Source organism: Orbicella faveolata, unplaced genomic scaffold (assembly GCF_042242905.1).
Source record: "Orbicella faveolata isolate gen_17 unplaced genomic scaffold, um_ofav_v1 contig_14, whole genome shotgun sequence".
Classification (NCBI taxonomy): domain Eukaryota; kingdom Metazoa; phylum Cnidaria; class Anthozoa; order Scleractinia; family Merulinidae; genus Orbicella; species Orbicella faveolata.
The window spans coordinates 12,311,678-12,335,116 of NW_028301541.1; the positions used below are offsets into that span (position 1 = coordinate 12,311,678).

The following is a 23,439-nucleotide window of genomic DNA, read 5'->3' on the forward strand; positions in this document are numbered from 1 at the left end:
AAACACACAGTTGGAAGGAGGCGTGAAAGCACACCAGATAAATGAGGCATGCAAAAACACACCAACAAACATGAGATGTGTATTTGAACACATCAATGACAAGTGTATGCAATCTGCAGCAAAAAAAGTTCTGCAAGAAAAGGAAGCAACTGGTGTTACAAAACTGAGTGCACATTCACTGCCATGTAGGAATCTTTTCTGGTATGCATCAACTTCGTGCATGATCCCGAACAGATGGAGATTGAGGTGTGATAAGATAAATGCAATGCATTGTGGTGAAAAGTGTGGTTAAGTGCAATGCATTGTGGTAAAAAGTGTTGAATTCGAGAATTTCCCCTTATATATTTCCCCTAAATCCTGATTATGTTGCTGCTCGCTCCCTACAGTCGCTCTGCAGCAATTACGCGTACATTCACTGGAGATAAAATAACTAATTTAGGTATATTTTTGAAAGAAAACATTTTATGACCTTCGTTTGTGCAATCCCTATTTTCTTTTCAATTTGTCCCAGGTACTGAGCAGCGATTGCTAGGTTTTTTGCTTCATTTTCAGAGGAAAAACTGAGCTTTAACCTAACCCTGGCTGTCAAATATTTCAATGCTGCTGTCACAGCTCATTCCTCACGTCACGTCACACAATTCTCATGGCCCGAATGATTTCAGATTTCTTTTATCTTACAGCTATAAGAGTCGTATTTTCTAAGCACTACGTATTTGTTGAGAAAATTAGACTTATAGTATTTATGCTTAATTTTATTGACGGATAGGCTCATATTGTTACAAATAAATTTTTTTCATAATTTATTTACTATGAGTAGCCGGTGTGACAAGGACAACTAGACAGCGAATTTCGCCGGTCACCGGAGCTTACGGAGAACTCTGAGCAGCAACACAAAGAAACAAATGACATTTTCTGTATATCTCTAGAATGACTCAACAGTGCGGTTTTTGGCAAGAAATTGCTGTACGGCCTTACTTAACCTAGAAAATGCATTTCTGTGTGACTTGTCCAATGTCAGCAATGTTCAACGGAGTTTTTTGGTTGCAAAGAAATAACCTGTTGAAACTTCAACCGCAGTTGGTTTGTAATTTGCAGAAGAGCATTTGGTTCGGATGATATGAAAAGTGATGGTTTAGGCTGTCTATGAAAATGAAATTTAAGTAAGTTGCTTTTGCTTTTGCTTTCAGTTGGCTTCCATTTCCTGTTGGTCAAGTGCATTCTTAAGTGTGGTGTAGACCATACTTGGTGGTGCACTTTGGCTTCTTTGAAGTGAAGTGAAGTGAAGTGAAAGACTTTATTTAATGAGGGTGACCCGTGACAGTAACTTAAGTTACTGATAAACTTGGGGCCCTCAGCTTAAAATAATTAGAATGCTAAAAATATATTATTTACAATAAAATGCTAAAATACGGTATTATTTACAATAAAATACTTAATTAAGTTACTATTAAAAATGGTTACAAATAATAAACTGGACTTACAATTTCAAACATATTACGAATAATAAGAGTTAAAAAATTCCATTAGTTTTCTGAGAGTTAAGAATAGTATTACATAATTTAGCCTTAAACGATTTAACGGACTTCTCTGTTTTTAAAGACCGGGGTAAACTGTTCCAATCTTTAATAGTTCTGACGGCGAAAGTGCGTCCTCCCTCAGAGGCGTTTCTGTGAGAGGGGCATAATAAATTTGAATTACAATTTCTAGTACTTCTCGAATGGACGTCAGAGTTTTTCCTTAAAGATGTGTTCATGTATTCAGGTAAAGTTCTGTTTATCCTTTTGTAGGCCAGTGCACATCGATTTATATAAGCTTCTTTGTAAAAGGGGATCCAGTTTAGCTTATTAAATAAAGTGACAGTTCGACTAGTACGTTGTGCTGCAAGAATAATACGCGCAGCCCATTTTTGCATACGGAGAACTCTCTCGAGTGCCTCTTTGTTACACGATGTCCATACTGTGCTTGCATACATGAAGAGTGGTTTGATTACTGCGTTATAGTAGATCAATTTTTGATTCTTTTTCAAGTAGCAGCTTATATGGCGTAGAAGACCAATTCGTTTTGAAAGTTTGTTACATAGTTCGTCAACATGTGCTTCGTAAGTTAGGTTCTCGTCGATTATCACTCCAAGAAGTTTATGGCTACCAACTTGTTCAATTTCTGCATTTTGCATCCTAGCTTCAAATTTTCCTGCGTCATAGGTTATACGTCTGCGCAGACGCTTTCCTGTAGCCAACAACGCTTTGGTTTTCTTGGTATTTATAAACATTTTGTTTTCACTAGCCCATTTCTCAACTTCTGTCAAGTCCTTTGTTAATGATTTGTTTAGTGTAGGAATAGCTTTCCAGTCTGAGCTTAAAGACAAGGTGGTATCGTCTGCATAGATATCCATAGTTGACTTGTGAACGTTTAGAGGCATGTCATTGACAAACAGGAGGAAGAGCACCGGTCCCAATATTGATCCTTGGGGAACGCCCTGTCTGATAGTCAGCTGTTCAGATGTGGTTTTCCCTAATGTAATAAATTGCTTTCTCTGAGACAGGTACGATTGAAACCAGGCAACAGACGGAGGGCTTGATTAGTCTAATCATTAATCTACAAACGTTTCCATGGTCACTAATTTAAGTTCAAGTAAGCACATTTTACCCCTTCACACTCAAAGTAGGTTCCAAGTGCACTTAGATTATACTTACACGCTCTAGTGTGAAGCCAAGTATTGATACAGGGGCTATTGTTAGGTCAAATGAGCCTGCCTTTCATTCTGAAATTTTCTGCAAAACCTTACGAGTTGTTATGAGCAATTTTGCACATTGTAATAGACAGTTGGTAGAAATGTTGGACAACATTGCTGATTGGTTCTGGAGCTGGGTATGATAGAGAGTCCATGAATACAAATCTTGTGTAGGAGATTATGAATAAAGTTGTAGGGGGTAATAATAAGCTTGCATGTACACATCTGGGATCCTCCAAATCCTGTGCAATAGAGATAAGCATCATGTACATGCAGAAGCCTTGTTCTTCAGATGACCAGTGACACTTGTTGAAAATGTCAGTTTTACTTGTATAAAACTTTAATTGACTTTGTTTTAATATAATTGTTCACCATATTGTAATTATGTACTATGCTGCACTGCAGATGTCTCAAATGTGCTGATGCACCTTGCCAGAAGAGCTGTCCAACACAGTTAGACATCAAATCTTTTATCACCAGCATTGCGAACAAGGTACGGATAATTTTTCCTAGACTTGACAGTTTTGTTTTGAAACATTGTACATGTGTATGTGCTATGTGTTGAAATGCTGTACATGTGCGGGTTAGTCTAGCCACCGTATATTTCTTAAAGACCCAGTTGTACACCAAAACAGTGATTGATTTTGTTTTTTCACATTACTGCACTTAGCTTCTACATATACATACAACACAGAAAAGATGTAGAAAAGATAGATCAAAGTAATTTAACTTATATGCTAGCTTGACAACTTCTTAATTAGTAATAAATCTACTGTAATGATTTGATTTAGCACCCAGGGTGCTTATTTTCTTTTGTTACCTCAAGAAAGGGTGCTTAATCAAGAGAAGGCACATACCGGGGACAGGTTGCTTAATTATTTTTTTGAGAAACAATGGAATGTTTGAAACAAAGCTTTAATAAGGTATTAGTTTTATTAAAAAAGGAACAATAACAGGAACTGCAACAGTAACAAATATACGGTGAATGTTCAGTTAATGCTCAAATGTTTAATGTCCAATTTGGTGATTGCGTCAAAAGGATTGATACGCGCTCTGACAGTTGTAATATAATATTAGAATGGGGGTGCTTATTCAATTGGAATGGGACCACCTACTGGAATAGGGGCGCTTATTAATAAAAACACATTTAAAGGGGAGGTGCTTATTCAAAAGGGGGGCTTATTGGAAGGAGGGCACTAAATTGAATCATTATGGTATAATTATTAACCTTCAAAGACACCTGAAACCTTTGATTGATTACGCTAAAACAATGCCTTATCTGGCCATTAACCTCAAGGTTCTTGTTATTCTTGTAGCAAAATGGCATTACAGTCAAAGTTTCTACATGTAAATTACATTCATGCATGTAATTCAAGGTCACGGCAAGACATGAATTATTTGTCAGTTACAGTTTAGTTGCTTGTTGTCATAATAAACTTAGTTGGAAACCCAAGTTTAATTGGTTCATGCTGTTTTGTCAACATGTAAGGTGTGCCAAAAGGCAAACCTAGATTAGCCAAAAGCTCATTAAAGAAGTACTGAACAAATAAAAGTGACATATAATTTGGAACCAAGCACACCAACCATTTAGCCACCAGTTGCACAGCAGTAGACTTTGACAATACACTTGTAAAAGATTTGCCTGCAGAAATTTGGATAATTCTCCTGCCAACAGAATTCTGCATTTTTGAGGCTGGATTTTGAGGTTGCATTTTTGAGGCTGAATCAACAAAAGTCAGTGACTAACACAAAAAATGAAGGGCTGTATGTATATCCGCCTATTATGTTGAATTTTAGGCTATATTTTGCTTCTTTTAATCAGAATTGTCAGAAAAAAGCTCAAAACAATTTTCTGCTCCAAAACAAAGCAAAGAAGTTAGTCTCACTTAACTGTTGATTTCACGAGAATGTGTGACCACAGAGATGCTCATTTCACTTAAAAAAAAAACAGTTAAATTTTTATTAGCCTGCTAGCAAGCGTTTCTGTGGGGTTTGGAAGCAAAGAAAGAGCGAGGAACGGGATTTTCGGTGTTTTGCCTGCATGGAAAATGGGGCGAGAACCAAAAAAAAAGAAAGAGGGGGTGGGGGGGGGGGGGGTGGGAGAGGGGAAGGAAGGAAACGCTTGCAGACAAACCCCTGGATTTTGAAAACCTCCGTTCGCCAGCGAATGGAGCTCGTGATTGGCTGGGCTAGTCCAATATTATTGACATGTGTCGATCAAAGGTATTTTCATACCTTTGAGTGCCAGACCAAAGGGGAAGACACGTTCGAAGGTTGGTTACAAAATGCTTGAACTTTTCTCACTGAACAAGGATTTAGTTGTCAGCTTTGACAGTACGGTAGAAATCCTGTAGTGCAATGCCGATGCTTTGGTTTTTCGGAGCCTGCACACTATTGCAGAAGTAAGCGTGACACAATTTGCAGCTGTTCCTTTAATTTTAACATCACTTTCTTGAATGCCACATGTGCCAAGGACAAGATAATAAACCACGGGACAGAAAATTGGCACTACTGCGTGGGAAAAGCTAGTGATTTCGTCTGGCTTGTTACCTGGCAACATGTCGTAGGTACTCTGACATTTCATTAGAAGCATTTTTGTTGACAGCATTTCGAACCTCTGGGTACAATTCTGATTGATTTGTTATAGTGTTAGCTGCGGCATGCCAGTTTTTGTCACATATTTGCCTTACCAAAAATTTAGTCATCTCCTCGCGGGGAATTCTTACGAGGACATTTTATAAACAACTTTGACTTGGAGGCCTCCTAGAGGAAGATCATCTTTATTCAGATACTGGTCAAGATTATCATTATTTCCCCTCTCAGATGTTTGAAGCCTCTCCTGCCCAAATTCCAAAATTTGCCGAGAAGACTTTCAGTTGTTTGTTTTTTCTGCAGGCGATAACACTCGAACCGATTTGCGGATCTGGCGTTTCCAGCAAACACTTCTTTACTGGAATTGCCTTTGTGGGAGTTGACTTGCTAATTTCACCTTGTATCGATTCCTGGACGAATGAATTCAGTGATCCAAGATTTCGAATCATGCGAGCACAAGGATTACTAACGTGACTGGAATACTTCTCACATTTTAACTTTCTGGCACCCTTGCAGTCCTTCCTTTTAGACGGATTGAGTAGAAATATAGCTTGATTATAAACTACCAAATTTAATTCTTCGAGATTTCTCCGTTCCCACCGTGTGCTTGATGTTTCAGACATATTTTGACAAGTAGAGTTTATTTTGGTTCAAAGTTCACTTCTGCTATGGAAGGCCGAAGATTTTATTGGTTAATTTATGACAGCCGATGACAGCATGAAATCTCAGTGTGCGCACTCAGGCATGAAAGGCCAAGTGGGTGGTTTTCAAAATCCAGGGGTTTGTCTGCAAGCGTTTCCTTCCTTCCTTCCCTTCCCTCTCCCCCTTCTTTTACTCGCTCCATTTTTCGTGCTGTAATTCTTTGCTCCCGAACCCCACACAAACGCTTGCTACGCAGGCTAAATTTTTATTTCACTTGAACATGAAAGCTCAGAGATGTTGATTTCCCTTAAAAAAAAAAACACTTAACATGTTAATTTCATGTCAACGGACGACCTCAAGGATGCTTTTTTCACTTAAGAAACAGTTAAATGTTGATTTCAAGCAAATACATGACCACAGAAATGCTCATTTCACTTAAAGTGCCACTACCCCCGATTTTTTTTTGCTTTAATAAAATCTGCTAGTTTCCCTGATCACTTCAGCGAAAAAAATTATCTCGATTGATAATTTCCCTGCATTTCTACAGGCATTTGAACATGTAATTTCTATGTTCACGACCGTGCAAAGTGGGATCTGGGTTGGGCTACTAGTGACGTCACTTCGGGAACTGGGCTAAAACACTCAAGACTTTTGACTGAGCTTCAAGGGCTGTCAGAACATTTTTGGGTTATTTGTGATTCATATTTTATCAAAACTGGACAAGATTTTAAAGTGAAAGAACTGTATCATCTAGCATTACAATTCGGAGGGTAGCTACGATTTGGACGGCTGCAATGTATATGTGACCTTCTTTGGGAAAACAGACACTAACGCTTTTTCGTTAAACGGTCAAGAAAAACAGTTCTAAACGGATACTAAATGGCTGACTCAAGCGTTTAAACGGCTTCCATAACCGTTTAAACGGATAGCAAAAAATTTAAACGGTTGACCAAAGTCAGAAAACGGATAGCTTAAAGCGTTAAACGGTCAACCAAAAAAACAAACAGTTAGCTTGAAACATTAAACAGTTGACCAAAGTCCAAAAATGGATAGCTTGAACCGTTAAACGGTTAACCAAAGTCCACAAACGGACAGCTTAAACGGTTGAACGGTTAACCAAAGTTCACAAACGCACAGCTTAAACAGTTGAACGGTTAAGTCGGCGAGATCGTTTCAGGAAAAACTAGCAGTCTTACAATGTTAAACGGATATCTTTAAGTGCAACCATGGAGCATGAAAACTGTAGATTGTTAAGGATACATTCTGCGAACGAAAAAAGTACTGTCGTATCTGATGAACTTTAGTCGGGTGACTTCAAAATTCATTTGTTTTGCTTTCTCGCTTCTGCATTCTATTTCTAGGTAAACTTTTGCCGCTTTCGTGCGACTTTAGGTTGATTCTCTTCCCTGACATTATTTTGGTGATTTAAGCGCAAGTTACAAAGAACAGTTTCGCTGCCAATATCTTAACCTGAACGGCTAGTGAAAGAAACGCTAAAATAACAAAACCCGTAACCTCTGGAAGCAAATTATACGTAACGTCATTGACAAGAAAATTTTTCACTTCATGCGTTCAACAGGCGCAACGAACTTTTTATACCGTCATAAAACCTGTGATAATAACCATCGCAAATTGAGACTCCAGGTTTTAATCACAATCTCCTTTGTTCATTGTTGTTTTGGTTTGAAGTTGCACGAAACAAATTTGCATACGCAATGAACTGCAAATGCCATGACCTTGTCAGAAGCCGAGACGCTTCAGGGTCAAATAATGCAATACGCGAGAAATGATTCGCTTTCTAAAGAAATTTTGAAGTTTCAAGATTACAAATTTTGGACCTTTTTGTTTCAACCATAGCTATCGAAACGGAATGCGCCACAATGAAAACTTGACGGCAGTATCGGCGTCCTTGCGGCTATTCGCCAGCTTCCTGCTAGCTTAAATTCATAGCCCAGGTGCAAGATTTTTATCTTCTCCAGTTTATCACTGTGGTGTCGATCAAACGGTGAAAAGCTTCAGGAGAACAAGCGGTTAGTTACAGCAAGTTCCTAGACTTGGGCAACAGTTTTGTCCGAAAGTTGTTTTGGCGAAACCCATGACCAATCTATGCTTGACATGTCAACAGAACACCACCAAGCTTGTATGGGCCGCAAACCTTCCTGAGCACAAAAAGGCTGACTGTATTAAAGCACAGCAAGAGCATTTGGACTGCGCCCAGGTCGAGAGAGAGTTTTACAGGAAAACTTGCTCAGATGCAGCCACGACTTTCAGTCAAACAGATGCGGAGAGGAATCTAAACGAAACGCATGAACCATGTTCATTCAATGGCGCAATGCACTACTCCTTTGACTATGCACAACAAGTGCACTTTCCAAGTAACCCAATGCAACCTGGACCGATCTATTTTAAGACCCCAAGAAAGTGTGGGATTTTTGGAGTTATGTGTGAAGCTGTACCGCGTCAAGTGAACTATTTGATTGATGAAGCTGGTGCAGTTGGTAAAGGAGCCAACGCAGCCATTAGTTACGTTCACCACTTTTTCGCTCATCACGGCCTCAGGGAAACAGACGTTCACTTACAAGCTGACAATTGTGCCGGACAAAATAAAAACAATTACTTTTTGTGGTACATGTATTTAGCATGGAGGATTGCCACTGGACTTCACCAGTCTATCAAGTACTCTTTCCTAATTGCTGGACTTACTAAATTTGGTCCGGATCGTTGCTTTGGAATCCTGAAAAAGGCCTACAAGGTCAGTTTCATTTCGTCAATTTATGAACTTGCTCGAATGGTGGACACTTCAAGCAACACAGGGATGAACAAAGCCCAGCTAGTAACGACGCACGATGGCCGTGTTATAGTTCCTCCGTACGACTGGTGTACTTTTCTGAGACACTATTTCAAAAAAATCGCAAACGTAAAAAAATTTCACCATTTCAGATTTTCCAAGGATGAACCAGGTGTTGTTTACTGCCGAGAATACTTGACATCCCCGGAACAAAAGTGTGCCTTACTGAAGGATGGTGCTGTGATCCCACCTGCTTCTGTTCTTCCGCAAAAGATCAACCCAGAAGGATTAAGTGACGAACGCAGAAACTACTTACATCGCGAAATAAGACAGTTTTGCAAACCTGGAACTGAAGATTTAGTTGCACCAGTTCCATAAGTTAATCATTGTTTCGAACTTGACCAGTGCTATGCTATGTAACAAATTGGCTTTAGTATTTACTATTCTTTCTATTAAATTCAAACTTAAGCTGTAAGAGAATTAAATGATGCTTACGTAGGTAGTTATTGTACATACACCATCGTTTACTAATGAAATAAATGAAGTTGTATACTGAAATTATTTTGGGATATTATTTTCCATGTGGTCCTTCTTTCAACAGTTCAATTCTTGTCCTCAAGTACGGCTAACTGCTCAATTGACGAAAATAAGCCAGGTAGGAAACAGAGCGAATTTGAACAGATTTTCAATCCAGCTTAAGCGGTAATCGACCAGTCAAACTCACAACAAATTTTGCGTGTTCGGTTTCTGAACTCTCAATTGATTGGTAAAATAACAAGGCCTCTGATGCAAAACAAAGACTGTTTTTCTTTAATAAGGAAACAGAAGAAGCAATAGATAATAATTATACAATAACGAAAGTTTTAATCGATTGAGCTCGGAGTTTGAATTCAATGGTGAAGGTTTTTACCTGGTTTTTGCATTTTGTTTTTGTTTCCCAAAGGAGGTCGTCACTGTTTTCGAAGTGTTCGGTCCCTTCCAAATCAAGCTCTCCATCTCGTAGAATTATTAGTGAGAACAGATTGAGGTCGTTGTAAAAGACTGTTATCGAGTGAGTGTTTCGTCAGTGAGCGGTAATCAAAATAACAATACGGGGCAAGCAGGGAAGTGACATCAAAATCAAATGAGCACGCGCACGCTATTTTTATCTTCTTCCTGCTGTTCGACTGTGTGATCTGGTTGGCTACGGAATAGGTAAGAATAAACATCTCCTGAAAGATTGTAACTCTTCACAATCCCACCAAGCGATGACCTAAATTTTTGAGCTAAATAAATTGTCTATGACGAACGATTTAAAACTATGACACGGGAACCAAGACAGCGTTATCTCAAGATGAAGTGCACTGTTCTGAACAAGATTGATGGCAGAATCATGGTTGGAATGAATGGCTTCATTGGCTCTCGATGCTATACGTTTGTACAAACGGATATTTTTTGTTGTTGTTTGTCCAAGGATACGACAATTACTCACTTTCTATAAACACGGATAAGTTGGAACCAAAATAAAATACCGTTGTCCTGCATTTTACGTTCCGCGAGTATCGAGCGATCGTTAGCTTGATAGTTCTGCTCGCAGGGTTAACTTGAACAGCTGCTGGCTTTCTTTTTTAACGGATAAGAAAACCATTTAAATGTTTTCCCTGGAGCGTCAAACGGATAAGCAAACCATTGAAATGTTTTCGCTAAAGCGTTAAACAGATGCAAATTTTTTTAAACGGATAAGCAAACCGTTTAAACGTTTTCGCTAAAGCGTTAAACGGATGCAAATTTTTTTAAATGGATAAGCAAACCGTTTAAACTTTTCCGTTAAAGCATTAAACGGATGCAACCTTTTTTAAACAGATAAGCAAACCATTTAAAAGCTTACACGAACTATTTAAACGGGTATAAATGGATTGTAAACGGTTTCGCCATATAAACGGAAAAGCGTTAGTGTCCGTTTTCCCAAAGAAGGTCACATATATATATTTTTTCATTTTGAAGTGGGGGTCTCCAGAGGAGATTGCCACATTGTAATTTAGGCCAGGATCAGGATCGCTAATTTGCTGGTCCACTTGGGTTATAAAGGTATAAGTAATGGTTGAAGTGTTAACTTACAGCTCTTAAAGAGTTATAAAGATGTCAATGGACACGAAGAGTTGGTAATTTGACTTTAAGGAAGGTGCAGATTTTGGAGTGTCAAAGTATTTTTAGATTCCATTTCCCCCGAAATACAAGTTAAGATGCGATGCAGTAGTTGTCCACTCCTGCCTACTTCTCCAGATCAATGATTGAAAATAGTTTTAACATAAGAAATAAGCAGAGATATTGGCAAACAATATTCAAAGGTGAGGTAACTTTTTGCTTTGTTATTGTTGACCGACCGTAGTATATGCATAGTCAGTTACTGTGTATGAACACATTAGCTACACAAATTGGCATGTTTTGTACTAATAAATCATGGAAAATCCTTTGACAAGATGTTGAAAAGAGTTTCAGTATAGTATCAGTTAAATGAATGCATTTCTACTTCACTGTAATTTTAAATGAAATGGACATCCATTTTACATACTCTAACCTAGACCTGGGAGTTCTCGACTTGTTAGTTTGCGTTTCGGTTGACTGACAAGCGCATTCTTTTTTCAGCACGACAATCTTGATGGTAGCTCTAGAGTCGAATCTCAACCATTTGTTTCACTTTCCTTATATATTGATAAATGCTTGATCCATTCTAAGTTTGTAATTTAGATATATTTCATTCCTCAAAGACGAAACTCAAAGACCTAAACAAGTCTGTGTTCGGAGTGGCCATTGAGAAACACGGCCGGATTACGACCTTCGGTGTACGTGTGTTTTTATTAAAATCCACAAATACTTAGCTAATTCACCAGTTTGAAGCCTCAACAATCTTAAGAGCTTCGTTGTAGGAAGTACAGCTGTAGGTTTTGTTACTATGCACTTAGAAAAGTCTCTATTTTGAGTACAAAAAAATGCGATGGGTTTAATTTACCATGTAATTTCTTCACCTATAGGGTGTTGACTGGAACTTGGAGGATTGTTTGCACTAGCAATAGTCAGATGCCTTCCAGCTCAGTTTATCCCAAACACTATCTCATGTTCACTATATATGATTATATTCTTCTCAGAAACAAAACATTGTTATTCCCGAAATGACGTCAGAAGCCAACTCATCCCATTCTCCACTATTCCTTGGTCGTGAACGTAGCAATGAACAAATTTACAAACTTTGAAAATCATGAAAAATTAATGAAAAATTGCCACAGCGATAATTTTTTTGCAGTGGTGATCAGGAGAAAAAGGAAATTTATATTAGGCAGCGAAAAAAATCTTTGGGGGTGGCACTTAAAGGAATAGTGAAATGTTGATTTCACGAAGCTTTTTCGAGGTTAGAGATCTGTCCACTGATCCCAGAAGTTGGCAACACTACAGATCATACCGATTTGTTACTTGTCACTACTTGTTAGCTATCATCTGTGGGACTCCCTGTGTCGATAACTTCAAAAAATCCAGTTCCTCTTGCTTATATTGCTGTTTACTAGGCCCCAAAAGCCATGAAACGTCAAATTAGCATGATCACAACGCATGCCGGAAAGGGTCTCTTCAAGTAATTTTCGGGAAAAGATGGTGGTCGATGCAAGACATATTTTATAATTCTAAAATCAGTTCTTGCTTTCCAATTTTTGACACTGGCAATGCTTGGCAAATGGGCCACAACTCACAAGAGGATTTTTTCTTGGGCAAGAAGTGCTATTGGACTTTGATTTGCTGCCTGGCTTGATCTGACTTCAAACGCCTGTAATTCGATTGTATCTTCCTTTGAACATCAGAGCACATTTTGCTTCTTTAAAATGTGCTGATGACTTACGGGTTTATCAAGGTTTTTTGATGCCTCTCAACCACCAGGCATGCATGCGAAGTATTTTAAAAGAGCACTTAAGAGCATCATATCTCATTTATGTACAACTGTATTTCCTTTGGTGCTCACTCCAATTCATGTATTCCTGCTCCATTTCCTATTTTTCGTTGACTTATGAGGAGACAGCTAAAATTCTGAGGGATTTGGTTTTGACTTTGAACACTATAAACAGAAGCTACATTATTGTATTGTAAGTAAAGAATGATCATTCTTCACTTTCGTCTACAACTGCAGTTCATATATGAATTATTTCATATAAACTTTCATATAAACTTCACATCATTTCGCTCCTCACTAGAAGATATGAACTCAGTTAATTGACTTCACTCCCAATGTGTGGCTTCATAGCTCAGTTGGTAGAGCATTGCACTGGTATTGCGGAGGTCACGGGTTTGAATCCCATTGAAGCCCTGATTTTTTCAGGCTTCTTTCCAATTGCTTAAATTGGAAAATTAACTGCGATGATCATTCTTCACTTTCTGTAGCGGCCGGCGACTCTCGAGCGAACTAGAGAGTCGCCGGCCGCTACAGTAAAATATCAGTCCTACGCTTGCCTCTAAAGGTAGACTGCTTTGGCTTCACTAGGCGGTCACTTTTAACTTCTTCAACTTAGGTGACTTGCGTTCGTGGTGAAAGCGAGGATACAACTGACAAATCTAATAGCTACGTGCACGTACAGAAACTATAAGGCTGAATTGTTCCTTTGATTAGAACGGAACTACGTAATACTGCGGTAAGACTACAATAGATCATTGAGCGTTCATCACATGGCTCCCCTGAAATTTGTTCATTAATAGATTTCACTTCTTGACTTAAAACTAAGAAATTAATATTCAACTATCTAAACTTATCTAGAGTTCATAGATAGTGTTCATGGCTTCTCAGTGGGGAGTTCTCCCGGTCTCTCCTCTACAGCGTCACTCCAGCTCATCAGGAAAACCAGCTTGTGTATGGGCCTCTCCAGGAAACGCGGTGGATGGACATGCACCCCCTTTGCATCGATAGATGGGTCAGCAAGGGTTACCTGCACCCTGCGCACACGACCATCCTTGTCGGGATAAGTTCTTGTAACTCTTCCAAGCTCCCAGTGGTTTCGCGCGAGGGAATCATCTTTGATCAGCACAATGTCATCGACGTTGAGATCTCGCTGTGGTTTCAACCATTTCTGCCGTAGCTGCAAGGACTGTAAGGATTCCTTCCGCCAGCGGGACCAAAACTCGTTCGACAGATGTTGGACTCGTCGCCACCGTTTTCGCGAGTACTTATCGGCATCTTGAAAATTCCCTGGAGGAGGAAGCACTATCTTCGATTTCATGGTGAGAAGGTGGTTCGGAGTGAGGGGCCTGGGTGCGTCTGGGTCCTGTAGCCCGTCTACTGATAGTGGTCGGCTGTTGATGATTGATTTGGCTTCACACATAAATGTGTGAAGAGATTCGTCATCAAGTTGACTTGCGTTGTTACTCAGCAGTGCAGCCAATACGTTGCGAACACTTCTAATCTGCCGTTCCCATACGCCGCCCATGTGGCTAGCTGACGGAACGTTCATCTTGAAGCTGAAGTAATCGCAATTCTGTTGTAACATCTCCGTGCTGATCTTAGAGTGGTCCAGCTCACTCAGGGCTTCTTTGAGCTCATTACGGGCGCCTACAAAGTTGGTGCCTTGGTCACATCTAAGCTGACGGATAGGACCTCGACGGCAGATGAAACGACGAAGCACGTTAATGAAAGAATCTGTGTCGAGGCTGTGGGCGACTTCAATGTGTATGGCTCTTGATACCATACAGGTGAAGAGCGCACCGTATCTCTTCAATTCTTTTCTTTTTTCTTTAATGATCCAGGGACCAAAGAAGTCCACGGCACAATAGGTGAACGGCGGTGCTGGTTCGAGCCTGTCTTCGGGCAGGTCTGACATTTTCTGGGACTGGGTGGACCCACGCATCTTGCGGCATTTCACGCAGTTGTGGATACAATGGGATACTGACGAACTGCCACCGATTACCCAGTAACCACTGGATCTTAGCTCGTTGAGGGTGGTTGTTCTGCCTTGGTGCAAACACCTCTCATGGAAGTAGTTGATTACGAGCTTGGTGATGTGGCTGTTTCTTGGTAGTAGGGCTGGAAATTTAACTTCATCTGTCAGGTTTGCCCGTCTTATGCGACCACCAACGCGCATGATGCCGTGCTCGTCTATGAATGGATCAAGCTTCTTAAGGTTTGAGGACCATTCACTCTCTGGAAGGGCTTTGTGCTTGTCCTCTGGCTGCTCTTCTTTCTTTGACAGGATATCAATTTCTTTCTTGAAACTGGCTGCCTGGGCGGCCCTTATGATGACAGCTTCTGCGGACTGTAGCTCTTCCACTGTGATAGGGACGTAACTCTCGCTGCCTACTTCTTTGCGGTGAGTTACTGGATTTTCGTCGCCTGACGATCTCCTTTCTTGTGAGCGCTTCTTCAGTTTTCTTAAGTAACGCAGGCATAGCGCGACAGATCTCTTTGCACGGAACCAGTCCGAGAAGTACTTTATGTGTTCTGTTAAGTATAAGGGAACTTCGGGAGCGGATACTGTTGCCATGGTAACGGAACCTTTGACTTCAGGATCTTGCTCACGCGGTTCACAGCGAACATCTTCTTGAGTTCTCATAGTATCAGGCCACTGGTCTTCGCTGTGATGAACGCTCAATGATCTATTGTAGTCTTACCGCAGTATTACGTAGTTCCGTTCTAATCAAAGGAACAATTCAGCCTTATAGTTTCTGTACGTGCACGTAGCTATTAGATTTGTCAGTTGTATCCTCGCTTTCACCACGAACGCAAGTCACCTAAGTTGAAGAAGTTAAAAGTGACCGCCTAGTGAAGCCAAAGCAGTCTACCTTTAGAGGCAAGCGTAGGACTGATATTTTACTGTAGCGGCCGGCGACTCTCTAGTTCGCTCGAGAGTCGCCGGCCGCTACAGTAAAATATCAACGTTGCCTCTTAAGTGTTTTGGATTGTCAATGAACTACTAAAGTGTCATTTGCAATGAGTTCCAAATCAACTGAGAAAGAAGAAATTGAAACAAACGAAGACGAACCTGTCGAAGAAAAAACCACAAACTCAAAGGAATGTCAAGAACTCGAGGGCGCGGCGTCCGGCGAGATCAAAGATTCACGCCAAAGAAAACCCACTGAAAAGGGACGCGAATATAAGAAGGATTTACTTGATTCAAAACAAAGGGCATGCAGCTCCAAATTGCGAAAGGAACTGGACAAAATTAAGGAACTTTTGGATCGCGATCAACCTCTGTGGGTTTCCTTGCAGCTCGCACGCGATAACATTGACAAAATAAAAGAAGAATTCAATGACGCTCATCATGAATTTCACGAATTCCTCAACTCAGAAGAAGAAAGGGAATCCTCGTATCGTTGGTTCGATCTTCAGGATAGAGTGTTCATGGAAATGAGAACTAAACTTGTCGACAAAATCTATTCAGAAGAGAAGGAGATCGAGAAACCAAAACCAAAATCCGTGCTGTCTGGCGAGACCAGATCTAGAAGCTCTAAGAAATCTAACACCTCTGGGGTCTCGGCTTGGTCATGTAGGATCAAAGCAGTGGCATGAAAGGCAAGACTCAAGGTCGAAAGGCAGTTTCTAGACCAAGAACACGAAATAAGAAGGTTGCAATTGCTAAAGGAGATTTCTATGGCCGAGGCAGAAGTGAATGCAATTAGAAGGATCTTAAATGAAGACTATGACCTCGAAACCGACGGTCACGCTGACCAGAAACTGCAGATTGGCCATGTCAAAGTGATCGACAGCAAAGATAAGAGGAGTGGTGACAATGATGAGCTCAAATTAACCGATGATCAAAATCAGAAATCGCCAATTAACACCGTTCAAGAGGATAACCACAAAGATAACAAGAATGATGTCAAATTCACTTATCAAGAAAACGGAAAACAAATCAAGATGAACCCTTATTCTCCGCCATTTATACCGAAATTAGACCCTTCACAAATGGAGCCCTCGTACTCGGCAGAAGTGAAACCAAACTTAAAGGTCGAAAACGGACAGAACCAAGAGTCAAGTAGTCTAAATGAAAGCGCGATTAAAGAACTAATTAAATTGCAAGAAAAACAAACGGAACTTAGCGCCGCGATTGCAAAGCAGCAACAAATCAGTTCTTTGCCGGTACAGGAACCGCCTACTTTCAGCAGAAACTTTATGGACTATCCTGCTTTCATACAAGCCTTCGAGACAATCATCGAGAGTAAAGTAGAAGCAAGTAGAGATAGATTATTCTTCCTCAGCAAGTACACGACCGGAAAGGCTAATGACGTGATCAAAGGCTTCGTAGCGATGAATACAGGCGATGGCTATGAGCAAGCAAAGAAGTTGTTAGCTCAAAGATTTGGAGAACCCTATCATGTCGCTGAAAGCTTCAAGTCTCGATTACGCGCGTGGCCAAGGGTTCGCGATGGAGACAGCGCGGGAATTCAAGAACTTTCCGACTTCCTGATCCGTTGCAGAGAGGCTATGAAGTCTATGCAGTATATGGGCGAGCTAAACTCAACAGAAACGCTCATCCAAATCAGCGCAAAACTTCCGTCTTATTGCGGTGTCAAGTGGTGCTGCTATGCACGCGATCGGAGAGAAAAGACAAAGCACGTCGTCTCTTTCAGTGACCTCGTGGAATTTGTAAAGTTGGAGGCTGAATTAGCAACTGATCCCGTCTTCTCTCCCAACGCCTTAAAGCGAGAGCGAAATAAGGAGTCATGTGACACGAGTACTACGCCACGTGACAACAGAGGTCGCAACACAAGACGTTTTCCCTCAGCGAACAGCCTGGTAACTTCTACAAGGCCAGAGGCGAATAAGAATAAATCAAAACGAGCGCAAGGACGCTGCCCTTCGTGCCAAGGAAATCACTGCCTGGATGATTGCCCAGAGTTTATGAAGCGAAGCCTACCAGATCGCATGGACTTCATAAGGAAGAACGGCCTTTGCTTCGGTTGCCTTAACGGTGGACACCTCTCAAGGGCTTGTGCGACAAGACTGAAGTGTGGAGTGTGTGGAAAGTCCCATCCTTCGTCCTTGCATGACGATTCAAGGAACAAAGAAGAATCTCCGAAGAAGTATGACGGTGGCAGCGAAGCCACAACCCCGGAAGCAGTCAGCAATTGCTCCAACACCCCAGACGGCAACCTGACTAATTTCATGATTCTCCCCGTGTGGCTTCATCACAAGGACCGCCCACAGTCCGAAGTGTTGGTGTATGCGCTCCTGGACAACGCTAGTGATACTACGTTTGTTAAATCCTCCGTATTAAAGAAGCTCGGCGTTGAAGGTCCAGAGATCAACCTGAAGCTTTACACAATGCATGGAAAGGCTGAGATACCTGTCCAGAAAGTAAATGGCTTATTGGTCGAGAGATACGACAAAAGAGTGCAAGCGGAGCTCCCAAAGGTGTACTCGCGTGATGCAATTCCCTCCAGGAGAAACCAGATTCCTCGACCCGGGACAGCAAACAAGTGGCCACATCTGCAAAGAATTCAAGACAAGATCCCACCTTATCAAGAAAGGGTAGAAGTGGGCCTTCTCATTGGCTGTAACTGCCCTCGAGCACTCAAGCCATGAGAGGTGATAACAGGAAAGGCGGATGATCCATACGCCATCAGAACCCTGCTGGGATGGGGAATTATCGGACCAGTTACGCCAGTTAGACACGCAAGATGGAGTTGAAGAGAACGAAGTCACCTGTAACCGGATTATCACTCAAGAAGTTGGAGATCCCGAAAGTCTTCACAGCAAGTTTGCAGTTAGTTCTCAAGCCAAGGAAATCTTGAACCCCTTCCAAGTAAAGGAAATGCTTGAACTAGACTTCTCTGAAAGAAACACGGACGGGCAAGCACTTTCCCAAGAAGATCGGAGATTTCTGAAGATCGTCACTGAAGGCATATATCATCGAGAAGATGGACATTACGAAATGCCCCTACCTCTAAAGGATCGGAACTTGAGGTTGCCAAACAATAGAGAGATGGCTCTCCGTCGGCTAAAGAACCTAAAGAGAAGATTGGCGTCCGATAAGAAGTATAGTAACGATTACGTCAACTTCATGAACACGGTCATTGAAAATGGTTATGCCGAAGAAGTCCCAGCACTAAATGAAGAAGAAGGCAACCAGCAAGTATGGTACATTTCACATCATGGGGTATATCACCCTAAGAAGCCTAACAAGATACGAGTTGTCTTTGATTGCTCCGCTGAGTTTCAAGGGGACTCTTTAAACAAGCATCTCCTACAAGGACCGGACATGACCAACAATCTAACTGGCGTCCTGTGCAGATTTCAAAAGGAGAACATTGCTTTCATGTGTGACGTCGAAGGGATGTTCCACCAGGTGAAGGTTAACGAAGAATGCAGAAACCTGTTACGCTTTCTCTGGTGGGAAAATGGCGACACCTCCAAAGAACCCAAAGAGTATCGGATGACAGTACATCTGTTTGGAGCCACATCCTCACCAGGTTGCTCAAATTTCGCCTTGAAGTCCACTGCCAACGACAATGAGAAGGAAATTGGTTCCGCGGCAGCTGACTTTGTCCGGGATGACTTCTATGTAGACGACAGTCTTAAGTCCGTACCATCCGTAGGTGAAGCCGTGAAGCTCATCAAAGATGTTAAAGAGATGTGCAAGAGAGGGGGCTTCAACTTACACAAGTTCGTTTCCAACAACAAAGTGATCCACAGCATACCAACTGAAGCCAGAGCTGAAGATATCAAGAATCTGGACCTAGATCAAGATTTTCTGCCAGTAGAGCGTGCACTTGGAGTCCAATGGTGCATCGAAAACGACTCCTTTAACTTTCGGATAACGCTGAAAGACAAGCCATGTACCAAGAGAGGGATACTATCCACGGTCAGTTCCATCTTTGACCCACTGGGATTCGTCGCTCCTGTCCTTCTAGAAGGAAAGAAGATTTTACAAGAAATGTGCAAAGAAAACACTGGTTGGGATGATCCTGTACAAGACGCTGTAAAGGCAAGATGGGAAAAGTGGAGAGCAGACCTTCAACACATACAAGATTTGTCGGTCCCAAGATGCTACAAGCCTAAAGAAATTGGTCACGTGATCAAAGCAGAACTCCACCACTTCTCTGACGCGAGTAACAAGGGGTATGGGCAATGTTCATACCTACGACTCACTGATGACCAATACAAGATCCACTGCTCATTTGTGATCGGAAAGTCGAGAGTTACACCGCTCAAAACAGTCACTATCCCGAGGCTCGAGCTCTCCGCAGCTGTGATCTCTGTAAGGGTCAGCACTCAACTGGGAAAGGAACTACGCCTTGAAAATGTCGAAGAAATCTTCTGGACCGATAGTAAAGTCATTCTCGGTTACATTTCGAACGAGTCACGAAGATTCCACGTGTACGTTGCCAATCGCGTTCAAGAAATCCACGACAAGTCCTCTCCCAAACAATGGAAGTACGTGGAGACCAAGTCAAATCCTGCCGATGAGGGATCACGCGGTGTCTGTGCCTGAGAGATAATGAATTCAAAGTGGATCTGTGGCCCAGAGTTTCTATGGAAGAGCGAAGACCAGTGGCCTGATACTATGAGAACTCAAGAAGATGTTCGCTGTGAACCGCGTGAGCAAGATCCTGAAGTCAAAGGTTCCGTTACCATGGCAACAGTATCCGCTCCCGAAGTTCCCTTATACTTAACAGAACACATAAAGTACTTCTCGGACTGGTTCCGTGCAAAGAGATCTGTCGCGCTATGCCTGCGTTACTTAAGAAAACTGAAGAAGCGCTCACAAGAAAGGAGATCGTCAGGCGACGAAAATCCAGTAACTCACCGCAAAGAAGTAGGCAGCGAGAGTTACGTCCCTATCACAGTGGAAGAGCTACAGTCCGCAGAAGCTGTCATCATAAGGGCCGCCCAGGCAGCCAGTTTCAAGAAAGAAATTGATATCCTGTCAAAGAAAGAAGAGCAGCCAGAGGACAAGCACAAAGCCCTTCCAGAGAGTGAATGGTCCTCAAACCTTAAGAAGCTTGATCCATTCATAGACGAGCACGGCATCATGCGCGTTGGTGGTCGCATAAGACGGGCAAACCTGACAGATGAAGTTAAATTTCCAGCCCTACTACCAAGAAACAGCCACATCACCAAGCTCGTAATCAACTACTTCCATGAGAGGTGTTTGCACCAAGGCAGAACAACCACCCTCAACGAGCTAAGATCCAGTGGTTACTGGGTAATCGGTGGCAGTTCGTCAGTATCCCATTGTATCCACAACTGCGTGAAATGCCGCAAGATGCGTGGGTCCACCCAGTCCCAGAAAATGTCAGACCTGCCCGAAGACAGGCTCGAACCAGCACCGCCGTTCACCTATTGTGCCGTGGACTTCTTTGGTCCCTGGATCATTAAAGAAAAAAGAAAAGAATTGAAGAGATACGGTGCGCTCTTCACCTGTATGGTATCAAGAGCCATACACATTGAAGTCGCCCACAGCCTCGACACAGATTCTTTCATTAACGTGCTTCGTCGTTTCATCTGCCGTCGAGGTCCTATCCGTCAGCTTAGATGTGACCAAGGCACCAACTTTGTAGGCGCCCGTAATGAGCTCAAAGAAGCCCTGAGTGAGCTGGACCACTCTAAGATCAGCACGGAGATGTTACAACAGAATTGCGATTACTTCAGCTTCAAGATGAACGTTCCGTCAGCTAGCCACATGGGCGGCGTATGGGAACGGCAGATTAGAAGTGTTCGCAACGTATTGGCTGCACTGCTGAGTAACAACGCAAGTCAACTTGATGACGAATCTCTTCACACATTTATGTGTGAAGCCAAATCAATCATCAACAGCCGACCACTATCAGTAGACGGGCTACAGGACCCAGACGCACCCAGGCCCCTCACTCCGAACCACCTTCTCACCATGAAATCGAAGATAGTGCTTCCTCCTCCAGGGAATTTTCAAGATGCCGATAAGTACTCGCGAAAACGGTGGCGACGAGTCCAACATCTGTCGAACGAGTTTTGGTCCCGCTGGCGGAAGGAATCCTTACAGTCCTTGCAGCTACGGCAGAAATGGTTGAAACCACAGCGAGATCTCAACGTCGATGACATTGTGCTGATCAAAGATGATTCCCTCGCGCGAAACCACTGGGAGCTTGGAAGAGTTACAAGAACTTATCCCGACAAGGATGGTCGTGTGCGCAGGGTGCAGGTAACCCTTGCTGACCCATCTATCGACGCAAAGGGGGTGCATGTCCATCCACCGCGTTTCCTGGAGAGGCCCATACACAAGCTGGTTTTCCTGATGAGCTGGAGTGACGCTGTAGAGGAGAGACCGGGAGAACTCCCCACTGAGAAGCCATGAACACTATCTATGAACTCTAGATAAGTTTAGATAGTTGAATATTAATTTCTTAGTTTTAAGTCAAGAAGTGAAATCTATTAATGAACAAATTTCAGGGGAGCCATGTGATGAACGCTCAATGATCTATTGTAGTCTTACCGCAGTATTACGTAGTTCCGTTCTAATCAAAGGAACAATTCAGCCTTATAGTTTCTGTACGTGCACGTAGCTATTAGATTTGTCAGTTGTATCCTCGCTTTCACCACGAACGCAAGTCACCTAAGTTGAAGAAGTTAAAAGTGACCGCCTAGTGAAGCCAAAGCAGTCTACCTTTAGAGGCAAGCGTAGGACTGATATTTTACTGTAGCGGCCAGCGACTCTCTAGTTCGCTCGAGAGTCGCCGGACGCTACACTTTCGTCTACAACTGCAGTTCATATATGAATTATTTCATGTAAACTTCACATCATTATTGTATTTTGTTGGCATTGGAAACTGCCATCTTCGCTTGAGAGAAAGCTATCTTGACCCAGGCAGATTTTCTTCCAAAAATGTGCAAACAGGTGAAAAAAGTCCAGGTTAGTGGTTAAAGTATAATTTTTAGTCAATTTACCGAGATTGAGGCAAATCAGAGCCTGAAAAAAGAAAACAAAGGCCTAAAATTCAACATAAGGCACATATGCATAGGGCTATTGAAATGTAAGATAAAAAATGAAACATAATTTATTTAACTAATGCCTAAACCATTTTTCACTTGTCACCGCAGGGCTCGAAATTAAAAAAAACTTCTGGTCGCCTGGGTATGAAAATTTGGTCGCAACTTTGAAATTTTTTGTCGCAAAATTAATTGAGGCCATTTAATTAATAAATAAGTAGAATTTGAAATGATTAATGCTTTAATTTTTATTGTTTTAACAGCTTTCATGTCATTTTGAGATTTAATAGTACAGAATGTTTAGCGTCTTGGACAACACCGGGGTCCATCTAAATGATCAAGTTGAACCTGTGTTCTGTTGCATAAATTAGGGCACCTAAGTGTCTGTTATTTTAGTCAAATCGATAAAATTCCAAATCATGAACAGATATTAAAGCTTGAAATTGCAGTTCTTAAATGCCTTCAATCTCTGCAAAATAACAATAACACATGTACTGGGCAGAAATATTAGCTTGCGTAGCAGAATTCCTTTAGTTTTACCTTTTGCAGGTTTTCCACAGATGAGAAAACAAGTAAAAGATTCTTTTTATATTAAGCTTTACACCTGAATTATCAGGGGTGCTACTACAGTGATTATTCAAAGAACCCAGAAGGACTGGATCATTCAATACGATGATACGTAAAACCGCCATCTTTGTTTGCTATAAAACCTCGTTTTCATGTATATGTGGGAGCTTGAGCCTGCAAAATATATGTGTAAAGAAACTGCTGAAA

At 41.6% G+C, this 23,439-nt stretch overlaps 2 protein-coding genes across 3 annotated transcripts in view; both read left to right on the forward strand.

Moving 5' to 3' along the window:
• Positions 1-23,439, forward strand: part of LOC110055154 (dihydropyrimidine dehydrogenase [NADP(+)]-like) — a 234,894-nt gene that overhangs the window by 35,580 nt on the left and 175,875 nt on the right. For both annotated transcript variants that reach the window (XM_089286667.1, XM_089286668.1), the window contains one exon: positions 3,137-3,224. In XM_089286667.1, coding sequence (XP_089142793.1) covers positions 3,137-3,224 — 88 coding nt within the window. The remainder of the gene's footprint in view (positions 1-3,136; positions 3,225-23,439) is intronic.
• On the forward strand, positions 4,836-11,986 carry LOC110055155 (uncharacterized). The gene has a single exon (XM_089286669.1). It carries the CDS (start codon positions 8,061-8,063, stop codon positions 9,129-9,131), a length of 1,071 nt encoding a protein of 356 aa, XP_089142795.1. The 5' UTR covers positions 4,836-8,060; the 3' UTR covers positions 9,132-11,986.